The sequence below is a fragment of the Meleagris gallopavo genome, chromosome 3 (genome assembly GCF_905368555.1).
Source record: "Meleagris gallopavo chromosome 3, MGAL_WU_HG_1.1, whole genome shotgun sequence".
Classification (NCBI taxonomy): Eukaryota; Metazoa; Chordata; class Aves; order Galliformes; family Phasianidae; genus Meleagris; species Meleagris gallopavo.
The window spans coordinates 39,924,830-39,944,515 of NC_139406.1; the positions used below are offsets into that span (position 1 = coordinate 39,924,830).

The 19,686-nt window shown below is 34.8% G+C and overlaps 1 protein-coding gene across 2 annotated transcripts in view; it reads right to left on the reverse strand.

Moving 5' to 3' along the window:
* Positions 1-910: 910 nt before the first annotated feature.
* CCDC102B (coiled-coil domain containing 102B) overlaps positions 911-19,686 on the reverse strand; it is a 128,854-nt gene continuing 110,078 nt past the window's right edge. For both annotated transcript variants that reach the window (XM_085220710.1, XM_085220709.1), the window contains exon 6: positions 911-2,452. In XM_085220710.1, coding sequence (XP_085076836.1) covers positions 2,363-2,452 — 90 coding nt within the window. In that variant the 3' untranslated portion in view covers positions 911-2,362. The remainder of the gene's footprint in view (positions 2,453-19,686) is intronic.

Here is a 19,686-nt window from a genome sequence, read left to right on the forward strand (position 1 = left end):
AATGTTCTTGTACCAATATGAAATAATATAAACATTTGTTTCTTTAACTAAGATGAACAGAATTTACCAGCTGCGAAAGTTATCTGTAGGTCTTTCTATATTTATTATTTGTTTGTTAAACTAATTGACATGCAATGTACACAGTATCATCTCTTAAGGAGAATAACAATACGATTTTATTTATGTATTTATTTGTTTTTTTTTTGTTTGTTTTTTGTTTTTTTTTTTTTTTTTCTAGAAGCATTCCACTGTTTTAGGCACCAATCATTACATCTGAGAGATTGAGGATGACTCAACAGTTTGGAAACAGATTTAGAGTAAGTTTTCCTGATAATTTTTTCAAATTTTATACTTACTGACTTTGAGCCAGTCCCTCCTTCTGCACAAATATGTGCCTTCTCTGCTCACCAGGGGAATGTGAAGGTGAATGGATGGGAATAGCAATACAGAGCAAATATCATAGATGTATATTTAGGATCAGGAGATATTCTAGTATTACGACAAAAAGGTCATAAATCAACATTCTCCTCCATTCTCAACTGCAGGGAGGGCAATTATGTATTATTATCTCTTGGATTTATTTCAAGTGACTAATTTACAGGTATGCTTCTTCACAGACACCTCTGAAGTTCTCTGTGTAAGTAGTTGCTGAAACAAATATTTTCTGCATTTAATAGATACAGATTCAGCTGAATCTTCTCAGGGAACAAGGAGAAATTATAAAAAACTAAAGTGATTTGTCTGATTATTACACTCTTGCAATAAAACTTAAGCACCACTATTAAAAAGAAGGCACTTGAAAGTAACCTATGGTCAATAAGGTGATTACAAAGAATCATGTGGGATACCAAGTGTTTCTTCATGAGAAAGAAAACATACTGCATTATTATTCTGAAATACACGTTCTAGAATAGGTCCAATGATCTATTTACTGCAACCATGAGCACTGCAATAGCCAGGTATATCACACCAACTGTGTATTATAATACAGTAAAGTGAAGGACAAACATGTACTAAAGGTTTATACAGAAGTGCAAGTCATATCAGCAGAAAGTAGCTCCTAGCTATTTAACTAGCTGCTGATTTCCATCAATATCCTTATTAGTTAGGCAGGCTGTTACCACGATGATGTTCTCCAGCATCAATTAAACATGATTTGTTTTTCTTTCATGTTTACAGATACAGAGGGAAGGATAAAATCCTAGTTTCCTCAGTAACTCATGGAATTTTTTGACTTGACTTTCAGCCATAGATAGTACTGTAGGCTTAAAGAAATTTTGCTAAATTGCTGAAACCCTAGAGTTTTATCTCTAAAAGACCCTTATTTCCAATGGCTTGTCAGAAATAACAAAAACTGTTTGTCTGTAGAAGTTAGATAAAAACTTTCATCAGTAAGTGGTTTTCTGACATTACTATATTTTCAGGCATTTCAGTGTAATCATAGAAGTACATTTGGCTGTTACAGCATTTAAAAATCAATAATTATGCCCATTCAATTGCTATGGTCCACACTAACATTTTCAGTACAGTTATGTTACACTATGGGATGTCATGGAGTTGCTCTAACTCCAGCAGCTCACAAATTCCTGGGCAAAACATGATTCTTATGTAATTGTTAACCTTTCATGTTTTTAATTCAGGAATTTTACAAATCCCCACTTAAATCTAATCAATTTTTAAATGAGACACACTGTATTCACATCAGTTTCCACAGCAAAGATACCAATTATGGAAATAATTATTCCTTTTTCTATGGTCCTACTCGAATTCAATGAAAAAAAAAAACAAGAAAAAACAACTACAAGAACAATAAAGCAGATTTAGAAGGAGTTTGCAGTATATTAGTACGGGGAGAAATATTAGGTTTAACGACAACATACTACTCTGACAGAACTAGTGAAACTGAGAAATAGTTATTTCCCATTGCTGTATGAAAAAAAAAAAAAAAAAAAAAAAAAAAAAAGAGACAAGGCAAAAAGCACTGATTTCCATTCCAGACTCACTGTCTTCACAGAACCAACTACGAAACTCTCTCCTTTGCCATGTAAATTGTACATTTTTTTCCCCAAAAATTAAACTATGGGCTACATCAGTTAGAATTCATCTTTTGCTTTAGAAGATGGCGATTAAGACAAATGAGAAGGAAGAAAAAACTGCAAAATATTCTAAATTGGTGAACAACGACACATTTCTATGGTCCTTACTGAAAATGCCAAATACATAGAAAAAATGCATGAAGTGTTTCGATGTATGTTGCATGTACTTCCACTATTTAATTTCCCCATAAGTCTTTTGAAGTCTTTAAGTATTTTGTCCCTTTATTTCCTGTTAGCCGTGTTGCAGCAGGTAATGTCTCATGTCTTCATTCACTGTCTTGGTGGAATCTCCAACAACATACAAGGAACTTTGCCTGGTCCCAGATTCTGAGCTCATTTTCTTCTGTCTCTTTAATCTGAAATGAAATTGTTTTTAAGAAAAAAAAATGATGAGAGCACTAGGTGGAAAAGCCATTTCAAACTTAAAACAATAGCAGATTATATTTAAGAAAACATTTCTGGGGGAGACCTGTAGAATTTAGGTGAGATGCAATCTTACAGAATTGTTAACTTTTAGTACTGCCTGGATATTTTTCAATTGATTCTTCAATTAAAAAAAAAAAAGAAAAAAAAGAACAAGTTTTTAGAGCAATTACTTGGAATTGTCTTTCACAGGGAGAAGCAGGCTACACTTGCTTGCTTCCCTTATGATGACTCAAGCTATTATTTATTGATTGACAGTTCTGAACTGCAGTGTTATTGATATTCAATATACATTTACTGCAGTTACATCTGATTCCTGAGTTGCTGGTGGTTTTTTTTTTTGTGTGTGTGTGTGTGTGTGTGTGTGTGTGTGTGTGTGTGTGTTTTATTGGAAGAAAGGAATGTAGAAAACAGTCCAAAAGATCAAAGATATTTTCAACCTCTCATTTAACTGAATTCTACCCACTAGTCCATGGCAAAGGCCTCACATTACACTAAAAGCAGAGGGGAGAGGTTATTTACAAAAACATGACCGTTATAAAATTCATTATTAAAATATGGCTATACTAAAAATATATCAGTTTTTATAAATCTTCTTTTGATAGACCACGTTCTCAGTAACAACTTGTATCAGAACAAGAATATTCATTCAAGTTGGGCACCAAAATCATCTGTCAACTATCAGAGCACAGTAAAGGATATTCAATAGTTCTGAACAGAACAAGAGATTTATCAAGATTTACAAGCTCAAACATTACACAAAGCAGTTACACTACAAACCGATCCAAGAAGACTGCAAATAAGAGCAAATAAATTCTAGCAGACCTAAATTGTTTCTTTTTATTACTACATAGGTCACTCAACATGGTCACTCACATAGGCCAACTCAACATGGCTTGTTTTCACTTTGCTGCTACCACTGCTGAATTACCCACTGCCTCACTGTGCTCATAGTCCCTGTTTGGTCTCCATAAAGCATCAAGAATCAATGAATGTCAATGGGTGACATTTTTCCACATGGAGGAATTCAATTACACATTTTCCTCTGTACGCACTTCCATGTCAGACACCAATTTGTCAGACTGCTCCTCTGCTGCCATCAGTCACTGCAACAAAACGTAAGGAGAACTGGCTGGAAGGTTCAACCTCTATTGCCATACCACCAACACATACCTCTGATGTCGCAAGCCAACAGAATAAAATAGAAGGCTTTACTTTCAGAGTGGCCCTTGTAGTTTTTATCTCATCTGTAATTAATTGAAAATTTCCTGTGTTTTAAATTTAAAGGTATACATCTCAGATTCTGTCCATATAATCTCTGCACTTCCACTGAAATTCTATCACAAACCACAGTGCAATTCCTATGGTTTCTTTTTTTTTTTTTTTTTTTTTGTGCTTTTCTTACGTAACTTGATCAGGTTTTCAGAAAAGGGAATTCACAACCCATGTGATTGGTCTTTATTCTAGGAATTTCTCTGCAGCTGTAACTCAGTCCCTGTCAGTGAGAATGGGTCAGTCATGCTACTACACATAAACATCTAACAATATGTCATTTGCTTAGAAAACATGTTAGGTAATTATTATTTTTTTTCTAAAAAAAACAGCATCATATGTAAAAATTACTCTAGGTTAAGCAAGCTTAGTATCAAGCTTGTACAAATGCTTTGTATTAATGTATTAAAAAAATCAGAGCTATTTTTGCAATGTGATTGTTTACAATGGCACTGTAAACATGATGCTACTGTCTAGTGATGAACATGTCACTAATCTTTACAGATACAGACTAATTGCTAAGCCCTACATCAGTAAGAGTCAATAAGCTGGAGATTCTTCACCCTACTGGATACACAAGACTAGGCTGATCAGAAACTTAGCTGTCATGAGTGAGTTCCACAGGATTTTTTTAAAACAATTTCTTTGAAGCAGTGTTCCTTTCAATTACTTTAATTTCATAATGTCCAATAATAACTTTATTAAAAATTCTAGATAAGTGTTATTAAATACTCCTTATTATTAAAAGTACTTGTGAATATATTAGTGCAGTGTCGTTTATTGTTCCCTAGTTTTCTATTCGTTTTGCTAATCTACAATATTTTAATATAATCTAACATCACTAAAGCTAGCAACTGAAGAGTTTTAAATTAAAGAAACAAAATATATCTAAAATATATTAACCATAGTGAGTAAGTATTGGCTTATATTGTTCCCCTAGGAACACATACTACATTTTTAAGGAAATCATGTTACTTATTTGTAAGTATTTCTTTGTTAAATTAGAAACACTCGGTCTAGTGCTTCTGCGTGTACTGTTTATCTACTGTTTACCACCTGTAAAACAGAAAGAGAGTTTCATTCTAACTTCTATTTCCTAATAAAATTGATACAGTATGCATATCGTGAGCTACTAATCAAGACAGTCCATGAGTACATAGATTGGTATTTCCGAATGTTTATGCAAAAGAAGATATGCTTGCCAGAACTCACTAGCATGTAGATAATTTTATTTAAAATAAGTCCCAATCTGTAGCGAAGCACAACACTTTAGAATGCCTATTGACAAGCTAACATATAAGAAATTCCACTCATTTACGGATGGGTTTTAAGCAGTTCTCAAGCCTATGCACACTTGACAAAACATAAGTGGAGTATATCACGCATATGTCAGAAGGATTTGATTCAGTTATTCTACTCTGTTTACATGACATAATTCCTCCAAGTAGTTATCTGCTATTGTACCTTCAATACATGTATTATTTGCATTATATGTGACAATAGTAATGAAAGGCCTAGGAGTTGTGTAACTATGTGCTCCAAAACATGGTCTACTCCTGTAGAGAGATGCTGCAATGAGGTCAAAACAGTAGCAACACAATTATCAAAGCATAAACTTGTATTTCTATTACTGTTATTGCCAGCATACTAAATTCTAGAGCTCATATGTAAGTAGGAAATAATAATAAATATGTTTAAGAAAAATTAATTCTACCAGATTTTACACCACAAGATAAAATGGTTAGAGCTTTAAATTTTCCTACCTCAACATTAAAAAATAAGTATACTAAGGCTATGAATGTATATGGAGTCACCTAAGGCAGGTTTGCACTCCTTAACTTCTTATAGAAAAGCACAGGCACAAAATCAGTATGGAAAGCTATCCATGTTAACAGGCTAATGCAAGAAGCCTCCTAAAACCAGGGTGAAATGTTCTTTTCATATATCTATCACAATTATTACTAGGATGTCTGGAGTTTCTCATTCAATTTTTCTAATCACAGAGAGATACAAGGCTCGTGAACTATGAGTTGTTATTATACATCTGCCTTCTGTTATGTTTTTAAAGATGTCATAGTGTTGGAATTGTGAACACTGTCATATTTCCTGACAGTTATTTATATTACCTACATGTAGGGTTAAAAAAAAAAAAAGATCTAACGTTGTACTCCAATATTTTACTCAAAGAATCCCAGAGTCATATAAAAACATTGGAAGGAAACAGTGAAGGAGGGAGAGGGAGGATTGCTACTACATTCAAGAACAACTCATTATTCTGTGTTTAAATTTAGCATTTCAAAAAAAAAAAAAAATTCTGCACAGCAACATACATTTCTAGAATATTACATTTATATTAAATGACTGATACCTTGTGAATTTTGTAAAGTTTCTGTCTGGGTAATGATTTTGAGTGTTATTCAATTTACATGTGGTTTCTGGGTAGAAGATTCACCATAGATGTCAGAGACTTTCCCAGTTTATACTTTTCTCTTGTTTTAATTTCCTATCTATTTTCAACAGAATCAAACCAAGCTGTGTTGTGTGAAGAAAGCTGAGAAGCTAACAGTTCAGCAGCAGGTTGGTAGCTGATGGCATACTTTGATATCAAAGTTACCTTAAAGGGGGAAAAAACACCACAAACAACAAGACAACAGAGACAAAGGATAAAGGAAAACCTGTCTTTAGAGAAAGAAGGGAGGAGGAAATGTTACTTTGCAGTTCATCCAAACACTGACTGCAGACATAGCAAAATTTACATTGCATGTGAAGGATACATTTTCAGAAACATCAGTAAGAGTGAGGAAGAGAAATCCTAATGATATTTTATACAAATATTTATTCAATTAATATTTCTAATTAGCAGGAAAGTTTCTGTAATATTTTTTATCTCACTTAGCTATTATTCACAACTCTGTCTAAACAGAGCAAAGTATTCAATCTTGCAGGTGGTTTGCTGCAGACTTGGATAAATCCAATTAAAGAAAGCAAAAAAACAAACAACAACTTAGAAGTCAGAATAGATTAAAAAAATGAAATCAATATTTTTTATGAAGAAAAATAAGGAAACCTTTCCCACTGGTAGCTGCACCAGCTGGCCTTGACAACACCTGGCACCCCAGAAAGGATGAAGCAAGAAGTTCCTCTCTTGCATTTCTCACTCACATGGTGTAAATGGAGCCAGGTGAAGTACAAACCACTGCTCCAGTGTGCTGGTGCTCCCTGAGGCAGGCAGAAGCATCAAACTGCACCTGTGCCCACACAAAGCATGGTCAGCTCTGCAGTTGTGTGAACAGTTTATAAGGCCAGAGGAGAGTGAGTCAAAAGCCCTTGGTACATGGAAAGACTACAGTTCTGTGTTCAAAATTATTGCCTACAAGGAATTAAAATTGTGGAAAAGCCTAACAATAAGATGAATATGCTATTGTGGTAGGAAAAAAAGGATCAAAATAAAATGTATGTCTTCTGAGATAAAACATTTTAAAGTCTTTTTCTCAACAGTAGAAAAATAGAAGGTGCTATCAAAGTCAGCTAACAGAATCATGGAAATGCTCAGGCTTATAAAACAGGCAGCATACCATATGTCCACCAATATCCACTACAACAGGAACATTAAGAAAGTTATTAAGATAGTGGCCCTATTGTGCTCAGGTATGCAATAACATATGGCATATTTCCTGCTTCACTGTGCGTTTTCTTCCTTTTGTTGTTCAGCATCACTAATTTAGAGTTCAATTAATATAGTTTGTGCATGTATTTCTCTACAGAATATTTTAAAATTAAAATTAAAACTGCTTAAAACTGCTTAAAATTAATAAATTTTTAATGTATCTGTATAAAAGTATTAAGAAGTATGACTTTTCCCAAAATTTATTTAACTGGTAGAGATAGAGAAATAATTTTAAGGTAGCTACACATCATACTAAAATTATTACTAATTATGTCCTCACAGAATTTGCTGTAATGGTGCTGCAGTGAAGCACTACAAAGTTGTTGTTGGCGTTAGTTAGTGAAGATTCCCAAGGAAAATAGGGGTATATCTCAGAAGTGTGGACTAGAGAAAAAATAGTAACTGACTAATGTAGCAGTAATAAAATGCAACCAGAAATAAAAACTGAAAATTTTTTTCCACCTATATGTGTGGAGAAAAGAGGGAAATCAAGATGCCTGAAAGCCTTTTGTCCTTTATGGATATTTATATTGAAAATTCTGAAAACAATAAAGGAACATCAAAATTGTCATAAATAAAATGAAGATCATTTGAGATATATTGTTTCTTTCTGTAGTGTTTACAAATTCTGCATGCCTTGTAGCATTTCTCACCCATGACAGTAGGATTATGAATCACAGAATCACCAAGGTTGGAAAAGACCTTCAAGATCATCCAGTCCAACCATTCACCTATCACTAATAGTTCTCACCAAACCATGTCCCTCATCATGTCTAAACATTACTTGAACGCCTCCAGGGTCAGCGACACCACCACCTCCCTGGGCAGCCCAATCCAGTGCCTCCCTTTTGGATCACTCTTTTGGAGAATAAGTTTTTTCCTAACATCCAACCTGAATCTCCCCTGGCACAACTTGAGGCCATTCCCTCTAGTCCTATCACAGTTACACGAGAGAAGAGGCCTACCCCCCAGCTTGCCACAACCTCTCTTCAGATAGTTATATAGAGCAATTAGAATGGGATGGGATGGGATGGGATGGGATGGGATACGATAGGATAGGATGGGATAGGATAGGATAGGATAGGATAGGATAGGATAGGATAGGATAGGATAGGATAGGATAGGATAGGATAGGATAGGTAGGTAGGATAGGGTAGGGTAGGATAGGTAGGATAGGGTAGGATAGGGTAGGTAGGTAGGTAGGGTAAGGTAGGATAGGGTAGGGTAGGGTAGGGTAGGGTAGGGTAGGATAGAAGGTTGGAAAAGACCCTAAAGATCATCAAGTCAAACCACAATCTAATCATACTACCCTAAATCTAACAACCCTCTCCTAAATCATGTCCGCAAGCATCCCATCCAAACAGTTTTTACACACATTCAGGGATGGTGACTCAACCATCTCCCTGGGGACCCTATTCCAGTCTTTCCTGAACCTCCTCTTCTCCAGACTGAACAATCCCAGCTCCCTCAGCCACTCCTCATAAGACTTGTACTCTAGACTCCTCAGCAGTTTTTTGCCCTTTTCTGGACTTGTTCCAGGGCATGATGTCTTTCTTGCAGTGAGGGACCCAAAACTGAACACAGTACTGAGGTGTGGCCTCACCAGTACGCATTTTTCTATTCTTTTTCAATTATTTTTCCTCCTTGAAAATCATGCACAAAATAGGATTTTTGTAATTTTATTTTTATTATGAGAATTTGTTTTGGCATATAAGTATATTGCCTCCTAACTTTCAAAATTCTTCTGAGTATGAACTTCCCTCGTTTGTTTCTGTGTATTATACATTAGAACAGCTACTTAAAAACTTCCTAACTACTTGTAATATTTTCTCTTGAAAATTGAAACAAGACAAAATACATATTTTTTCCAGCAAAATTGCACTACTGCAAATGGGAAACAGCAATTTGCAACTGTGTCAATGTAGCTACACAGATCAGAACCTGAAAGTAAGATTTCAGGAGACTGAGTAGTTCCTGCCATCTGGCAAGTCATTTAAGAAAGGCAGAGAAGAGCATTATGCAGTGGACATAAGGACTCCTTAAAACTGTTATTCGTAAATTCAGATGGTGAGGTTTTCCAAAGGAAGAATCACTCTCACAGTGATAATAGATATACTCTTCTAGCAAATAATAATAATAATAAAAAAAATGACCTTTTAAAATGCCTGATTTAGCTTAAGCAGCTTAAGCAATTTTTCCTTAATTCTCAGATAATCACATTTTTTTTGCTCGGTTGACTTTGCATAGTAGCTACATTCTTCAATTGTATATTTTAGAACCTGATTATGCCAAGGCTGTGGCATGCATTCATCAGAAAAAAAAATAATTTTTTTTCTGAGGAAAATGCTTCAACTACTTGAAAGAAGAAGAGATCCATCCACTCTCTTCTCAGAAAAGGAAACAAGAAATAATTTCAGATTTTAGAGAACTGACAGTAAACTTGTGACTTTTCTGACTTTGATTTTTGAATAACCTAAACCTTCTTGAATTAACCAAAATATACATATAATCTTGTTTAAAAGGGAAGAATGCAGAAAAAAGTACATTTTTCACAACATCTTACAATGTGATTTCACCATATCCATCTCTATTTATGTCTCATATAGTTGTACCAATAAATATACAATTTCTTGCATATTACAATAACAGATCTAAAAATGTCCTCATATTTGAATACAAAGCATACTTAAGCTTCTTTTTTTATTGTTACACATACTGTAAAGCTAAATAAAAATCCTTTCTGACATTGTTCTCTGAAAATCATTGTGATTGACATTCATATCATAGGCATTCAAAATTTAAATGCCATTAAAAGTAAAAATTGGAAAAAAAAGATGTCAGAAATATTGAATATTTATCAACTTATAGTGCAATCTGTTTTGTTTTATTTTTTCATATGGCCAGATTAACACAAAAAAAGCCATGAACCTTTAGCTAAAAAAACTCCTTGTTAAAAAAAAAACTAAAGGCTACTTTGGAAAAGTAGATGTTTTGAGTAGATATGAGACTTATAGATAGGTAGCATGAGACTTATTTGTGTAATGTGCTCTAATGTTTCTTGACAAAATGGCTTTTGGCTTTTCTAGTCCTACAGAGAATATAGTATTAATAATCTATACACAATTTTCCTCTGTGAAGTATAATTTACATGAAAGACTTTTTTTCTTCTTTTCTTTCTTTCTTTTTTCCTTCTTCTTAATAGCTATTAAAAAAAAAAAAAAGGATAAGAAAGTACACTTGGCAAAACTTCTTTTTCCATTCTTCTTATATACATTAATTCACATTCTCCAGTATTATTTTCAACTACATAATCTTCAGACCAATGAAAATCATGATCATCTTTCATCCCAGTAATTACATGCTTGCTAGCTACAATTTAGTTCCATTTACCCTTTCAGAATTCTTAACTTTTAACAGTTGTTCAATATGCATCTTCATTACTTCTTTACTGCTTTCAGGTAGAAGAAGTATTCAACTCTGTAGCTGATATTAACTTTTTTTTCTTTTTTTTCCCCCCTTATCCACCTTATATTCTCTGCCTAAATTTATCTTGAAATTTGACTCCACCTACTGTGGAGTATCTTCAGAACCATACCAAGCCATTTCTTTATGTAGTATTTTTTTTTTTTTTTTTACTTTGATAACATTACATTAATACTTAAACAGAAAATGAAGTTCTTCTCAAAATAGGGGAAAAAAAAAAGTATGCTTAACAAACTATTTAATTCCTGAAAAAACTATTTTCAATGCGATATCATCAAATGTTGTACTTCCTCCATGCAATACTTTCTAAAGACACTAGTATAAATTGCTTTATAGCCAGAGAATGAAAAGTATATGAGAGCTCTGGGAGGCACTAGAGAGTTCTGCAATACACCATGTCCTGCCTTGAACCATTGCCCAAAACACACTTTTCATTTTTGATAGTATTACAGTCTGATATCTCTTGAACTGTCTGTAGTAGAAACAAACAGCGTGCATCACTGCAGTACTGTGATTACAAGCTCTGCAGCAGCAGAAGCAGTTATTTTTAAACTTGTAAGGTTGAGAGATAGAATGTGCACATGTTCATGGCAAGCACTTATTCTGTCCCCTTTTACTCCTCCCAGCTTCAAATTCCAGCATGATATATGCTGCTATCTCAAAAACTGTTAAAGATATCATGCAGCTAGAAAATTATCTAATAGAAAGTTCAAACCTCAGTTTTCAAATATCACAAAGCACAAATCTCTATCTCCATGGTTTGTAAGGCTTTGGCTGCTGAAAGCATGTGGGAACTGACTTGAAAATAAGCAAATGGTGATCTGCTGATGTTGAACATTCTGTTATCTTACGACCTACCATGTCTGATAAAATACTCCAAGTGTTTTTAGGACAATTACCTTAAACATGCAAAAAGCAGGGAAAAGCAGTGATTCCTAAATGACAGTAAGATAGAAAAAGCCAATGACACCAATGTTTTATCTACCAAAGAGTTAGCTGACCAAATTGATATTTAGCAGATATCATTTGTAGTTTTGGTTTCATACTGGAAAAATGAAAAGAAGACAAATAAAGGTGTCTGTTTTTAAAAAAGAATGACATTTTTTCAGTAAGAAAAGATGCTTCCACATCTCAATCATATCCATAATTTATCTAATTTGCAACAAAATTCAGGACCAGTTAAGTTAGTATCTGCAAACTCGATTGAAAAGTCTAATATTATTGCGACAATGCTAGGACATAAGCTGGCTGTTTTTCTGGTAGTTCTTCAGCATCCAGACCAATTGTATCAGGAATGTTTGAAAATAAATCCCTGCTTAGTACTTTTAGGATGCTTTTATTGACCTGTTGTTCAGCATTTCAGACAGCACATTTTGGAACCAGTCAATATGCTCTTCCTGAGTAATCTCTTAAAGCAAATTCACACAAATGAAACCTACAATCATTTTCAAGGCCCTTTGCTAGACTTCCTGCAGTATGATCACGTCTTTCTTGTACTATTGTACTGGGAGACTTGTCATTGGGCTGCACTGCGAAAAGCCCATCCCCCTCCTCTTCACACTTTCCCTTCAAGAATTCAGATACATTGATAAAGTCTTCCATGAGAATTCTTCTCTTCACATGAAGCAAAGCAAGGTTTTTCAGCCTTTCCTCACTGGAGAGATGCAGAGATGCTTCAGTTACTTCACCATTTTTGTTATCATCCATAACCTCTCAGATGACTCATCATCTATCCCCAGTTAGAGCTTCCCACATTCCCACTGTTTTCTCACATAAAGCCTAACTCTCTCTCCTTACTTCCCTGGCCCATTCTTTCTAAAGAGACCGTATCCAGCCATTGCAGAGTTCCAGTCATGTGAGCCATCCGACCATATCTCCAGTATCTCAATGAGATCACAGCCCAGCAGCCACACACACAGATCAAATTCCTTGTTCATTTCCTGTGCTATGTATACTGGTGTACAGACACTTCATATGGTCATGCAGCACAGCTTTCTCAGAAAAGGAATTAGAGTTTTTCCCTTTAATGTTGTCACATCAGCACTACTGATTTGTTTCAGGTGGGCCTCCTGCACTGTTTTGTTGATTTCAGGTCTTTGCTGTTCACATCGTCCCATGTCCTCTACTTGCCAATGTGACCAGATAGAGCTGAAGCCACCTGGTGTCATCAAGTCACTGTCTTTCAGCCTTTACCATGACGAGGGACTCCACTTCTTAACTTGGTAAGCACAGACTCTGCATGCCCCTCTTTCAGTACAGTTGGAAGTTTAAGTTTTTAAGGTACAGGCATGGGGAAGATCCAGTGAATTTCTTCTTCATCACTTATGATTCTGGGCAGTCTGCACAGCTCCTTTGCTAAGCAATGCAGTTTCACTACCAACATGCAAAAAAAGAGGGAAGGAGCATGAGGAGACATCTTCCCCCTTGCTGACCTCACTGAGAGTCTCCAGATGTTTCTGTAGAGCTGCAGCTACCTTAGGATCTCTTTCTGGGTTAGTACATTGGCTGTGTCAATGTGGTGGCTTCAATGGGTGCACGAGTGTGCCCTATGCGTTATCATCACCATTGTTGAGAACCGTGACGTACTTCTCAGCAAAGCATCTGGCCATCTCTGTGCAAAATGTTGCACATAGAGCTGCACCTATTTTTTGCCTTTATTATTTGTGCTCTCCTTCTGACTTCAGTGCCATCTAGTTTTCATATCAGGTCAACAGCTGTGTCACACTTAGCTAATCCACTGACTTCATGATTCTGCAAATGTCATTCATATTTGTCTCAGCTCTTCTCTCAAGTAGAGTCCAAGATTTTTTAATTCTCTCTTTCAAAAGCTACTTATCCATAAGGCTGTCAGTGTGGTCTACCTGGACTTCAGTAAAGCCTTTGACACTGTCCTCCACAACATTCTCATGGAGAAGCTGGCTGCCCATGGTTTGGATGGACATACGCTCCACTGCGTGAAACGGCTGGATGGCTAGGCCCAAAGAGTTGTGGTCAATGGAGTTAAATCCAGTTGGCGAGCAGTGTCCCCCGGGGCTCGGTACTGGGGCTGCTTCTATTTAACATCTTTATTAATGATCTTGATGAGGGGATTGAGTGCACACAGTAAGTTTGCAGATGACACCAAGTTGGGAGGCAGTGTTGATCTGCCTGAGGGAAGAAAGGCACTACAGAGGGACCTGGATAGACTGGATCAATTGGCCAAGGTAAACTGTATGAGTTTCAATACGCCTAAGTGTTGGGTCCTGCATTTTAGTCACAACAACATCAGGCACCCTACAGGCTTGGGGAGGAGTGGCTGGAAAACTGACTGATGGAAAGGAACCTTGGTGTAATGATGGACAGGCAGCAGAATATGAGCCAGCAGTGTGTCCAGGTGGCCAAGAAGGCCAATGGCATCCTGGCTTGTATCAAGAATGGAGTGGTGAGCAGGACTAAGGAAGTAATCTTGCCCCTGTACTCAGCACTGGTGAGGCCTCACCTCGAGTACTGTGTTCAGTTTTGGACACCTCAGTACAGAAAGGACATTGAGGTGCTGGAGCAGCTCCAAACAAGGGCAACAAGGCTTGTGAAGGGCTTGAAGAATATGCCCTACGGGGAAAGACTGAAGGAACTGGGTCTGTTTAGTCTGAGAAAAGTAGGCTGAGGGGAGACCTTATTGCTGTCTTTCAATATCTGAAAGGTTCTTACAGTGAGAGCGGGGTTGGTCTCTTCTCAGTGCTGACAGGATGAGGGGAAATGGCCTTCAGTTGTGCCAGGGTAAGTTTAGGTTGGATATCAGGAAAAACTTCTTTACAGAAAGGATTGTTAAGCATTAGAATAGGCTCCCCAGGGAGATGGTTGAGTCATCACCATCCCTGGATGTGTTTAAAGACCCTTTGGATGTGGTGCACAGGAATATGATTTAGTGGAGGGTTGTTAGAGTTAGGTAGTATGGTTAGGACATGGTTGGACTCGATGACATTTAAGGTCTTTTCCAACCTGAGTGATTCTATGATTCTATGACTCTATGATAAATTTGACACATTCAGAAGCTGAAGCATATCCAACTGTGGTTTTAGTATTTATCCATAAACATAAAAAACTGCATTTGTATCTAAGATGTTCAAATTATATGCCGTTGAAGTTTAATTTTATGTGTTTTGCCCTCAGTATTTTCTCTTTCTCTTCTGGGTAGGTAAGTTTTATTGCTGTTGATATTCTCTTTCTGACTATCACTTTCCAATTATTTGCTATTTCATATCTCTCCATCTTTCACAGCTTCCAAAGATGAAATATGTCAGACTACTTTTAAGACATACTGAAGCCCCTACTACTCATGGACATTGTTGCAATACCAAAAAAAAAAAAAAAATGATGTTATATTTCTCTTTCTGGCATCAAACATTAGTAGATTATTGGACTAACATGTGGTGAAACACTTCTGTGAACAGAAATAGAATCCAGCATTTTTTGATATTGTTAAATCAGGCATAATTTATTCCCTTTATTTCCTGAAAATTCACAGCAAGTGTTTTAGAAATATCATCATTATACTGGAATCAGAAATTACAGAAAATACAGAAGCAGGTTGAAAAATTGTCTGTATGGTAATTAATATAGATTTTAGGAAATTTTACAGGATTTTATAGAAGGTACATAATCCACATGATCATTATAAATGTTTTCCTGGAAAACATGTAAAAGATACTGCCACACATGTGTGCATGTTCCTATATAGATTTAAAGCATAAAGCCTTGCTAATGGGAAAGAAATGTCCAGACTAATAAGCATGAGTTTCTGTTTCACAGAAAATCAGTACTAATGTCTCAAAGTTCAAGAGGAATGAGCACAGACTTTAGTCTTTTATATTTCAGATTGCAATTTACCTCTGTAACAGATGTGCATAATTACGACTTCAAGGATGAAGCTGAAGTACAGTTTCACCTTTGAAACATACAGAGCTATCTTCACCATTAAATTTTATTGCAATATTAATTTGATTAATTTAAGTCATTCAGACAATTATCATACATTATATTTTATTTTTGACATGAAAGCTGGCCTAACAAAATCTCAAAATCTCCCTATTTCTCAGTGAAGAATTTAAGAATTTAAATCCATTAAAGTAGCACTGGAGTCCAAGAAAGCTTATTAAAATAGGTAAAATTGGATGAATCAAAATTCTCTTTCACCTTTGCTATATGTGATCTATTTTAACACAACACATCTAATTTGGCACAAAATTTGCAGGATTGCTTCTCCAGCTCTAACTTTTCCCATCTTCACATTAGAACATCTAATTTTTCAAATCTTACAAATACAGCTTTGGCTGCAAATTTCCTCTTTAAAAGGGGCCAAGACACTAGAGTGTGAAAGTAGATCTAGATATTATGAATTTAATTAATCATTCAAATGACAGGTTCCCAGGACCTTCTGCAAAATGCATTATTGCTTGTAAATCTCAGCAGTTGATCATACCTCACTTTCTAATTAGTACATTTTCATATTACTTGCTACATTCTTACTTCTCTATTGTAATTTTTTTTTTTCTGCAGCTGTATCAATTAATTATAATTTTATAATTATTCTGAGTTTGTGAACTTTGCTGCAAATGACAAACTTTCGGAGTGTTCAATTCTGGATAGAAGTAACAATTTTTTCCCTAGCTCCCAAATGCAAGATTTTTAATGTTTCTGAATAATTCCAATTTGTCTTTTTAAAACTAGAATGCAATATAATGCAATACAAGTATACACCAAAATTTAAAAATTAATTTCATAAATGAAATATCATTTCAGAAAATGAAACATCATGAAAAATGTATTACTGTGCATCAAGGAAATAATCCAGCTTACATTTTGAAAAAAATGTATTTCTTCAAAACCAAAATACTGCTCACCTGGTTTCCCCATATTCCACAATAATCACAAACATAGGCATTTTACTGAAAAGTAATTTTACTACAACTACAGTAGTAATGGGAAAATAGCTGATGTGTTTTCTCAGATTGTATTCCGTGAGAAGTACTAGAATGTTGATTGGTAATAGTGTTCAGTAGAGATCTGTATGAAGCTTCAAAAATCTTCCATGTCTTCTGTTAGCTGTTGCCTTTAAATGTGCCTCCAAAGTGGGTAAAAAGATCAAATCAATTTTAAAAGCTTTTCAAAAGCTTCTCTTAAAAAAAAAAAAGAGTAACATAGTTTTTTTTTTCCCCCCTCCCTTATGTCAGTATGTGCACATAACAGTAGAAAGCTTTCAAGTGTGGAGGTAATGGATAACCAAGTTACCACCTTAAAAAAGGTGCATACAATAATGCAATTCTTAACTGTTTGGAAATACTGTTAAAAGAAAATATTTCATATATATGCTTCACATACTTATCTAAAATCTATAAGATAGTCTTTCTTCTAGTCTCAGGAATAAAATGTAGCTGAAATGTGTGCTGAGAAGTGATGAGTACATCTAAAAGTTTTAATTAAAGCTCTCAGGAATAAAGAACAGAACTACTGACACAGAAATTGACATGATAAATTATCTGTTGAGGATCTTTAAGAAGTGGAAAATACATAGATGAGTACAGAGAAAATGTTTTAAAATACCTACTGGAGACAATTAACTAATCTGAGCCATGATACATTAAAAATGCTCAGTATAAGGTCACCCACTTACTCTGATATATTAAGAAAAGCTGTAATTAGAAATGATTTCTTTTATAATCAATTTGCAAACAGTGTGGATCTTTAAAAAAATTGTTTTTAAAGTTACATTTTAAGCTTACAATATTTTCTCTTTGCAGAAAAACATCCGGCAGCTAAATTACTAAGCTAATTATTCTATAAATCATACTAAAAATGTTATTTGTCTTTGATGACAAAACAATTTCAAGAAAGATCAATGATGCATTTTAAGAACCATTATGGTGATGCTCTGATTTTGTTGAATCCTATATTTAACATAATCACCCACTAGTTCAGGTTAATTTTCAGAGTAATATTTTGTAACAGTTCATAAGAAGCATTGTGTGTAATGCTGTGGACATCACTATGTTATCAGTATCAATAAAATAAAACTAGACTAGGCTAATTGTATAGCTAAATCAGAAGCTTCTCTGCTGAAGTAAAATCACTAACTTGGACAGCTTATCAACATCTAAAGCTCAAAGAAACCATTGAAAACTTCATACAGAGACGCAGGATGCAATGTCTAACAATTTTCTTTCCATATTTAATTTCTAGATGTCACTGTTTATTCCAATTTTGAAAACAGATTCAATGTAGAGCATCAAGGATAAAGAAAATACAATTTATGCAATTATGAATTTAAATACTCTGGAAGACTGATTCTTAAACTGTAGAGAAACAATATGCATAATGTTCATTTATTTTGTAGAAGCAAATACAGCTAGGATGCTGTGTATCCTTTGCATATGAAATCACAAGATATTCTCTTTGAAAAACTTATGTAAGTCTCAGTGTTCTCTTCCTACTCTCATTTTACACATCATAACGTAATCTCTCACGTTCATTGAAACAGTATCCTTGTGATTCCTTGCTGCCAACATAGTAGGTCAAAAATACAAATATTTTAATCTGTAGATGAAAGAAAGTGCTACAAGTGGGAATCAATCAATTCCCACCATGTGAATCACTTCCCAAAATCTACCGATTCACAGCTCTTTAAATTTGTCACCTCCTCTGCGATAAATCCATAAATATATCCAGTAAGAAATAAAATATATTTAAATTAAACATCTTTTCAGGCTACTTATTATCTGTTCTGTAGTGGCAGCTGTATTACATGCAATACTTTACACTTCTGCTGAGGGGAAATAATCTTTTTTTCAGCAGACAACTTTGACATAAACCTTCAAACACAAACCATTAGCAACTTTTCTGAAGTTCCAATTTAGTATTTTTAAGCCCTGTTTTTGCATGCATTTCACATATAATACTGCAGAAAACACACTAATCAGATTTCATATCTTTTGGGCTTCTTATCTCAAGAATTTAGTTTGAAGGCACTGAAACCTTCATCTTTTTGTGATTCCCAGAATTGCAGAATCTGTGTATTCTTACCAGAAAGATCTGTTCAAATGGGGGGTTGGTCTCGATGATCTCTAGAGGTCCCTTCCAACCCCTACAATTCTGTGATTCTGTGATTCTGTGACTATTTCAAAAATTGTTCTATGTATTTATCACTTAATGATGCAGGTGAACTAACCTATTAAACAATTTTAAATAAGTTTTTTTAATTTTCTTTTGTGCATATATGTCTAAAGAAATCTGAGCAAATACTCATTGATGGTTTTTATCTAGTAAAGAAAGACTGTGACAAAAAAAAAAAAAAAAAAACAACAAACAAACCTCAGAGAAATTAATATCTAAATGTTGACTGAATGGCAATGTTTCATGTCTATTAGGGAAGGTAAGTGTTCAATAAATAAGATCAAGACTGTTGCCCTCTCCTTCTCCATAAGTATTTAAACAACTGATTTTTCATACAGCCTGAAAGTTGGGACCTTATTAGCAAATGCTAAATTTCACCTTCAGTATTTTCTGCTCTGCGCTGTGTGTCTTGGTCCATTCTTCAAGCTAGAGCCATACTGCTAGAATTAGGGGCAATTGAAGATTGTCCACAAGCTCTCCTACACTGAAAAAAAACTGTGAGAATAATCCTTTTTTCTTCCCATCCCAAGCAAAAAAAAAAAAAAAAAAAAAGAAAAAAAAGAAAAAAAGAAAAAAAAAAAAGCAGAGGAAAAATGAGTG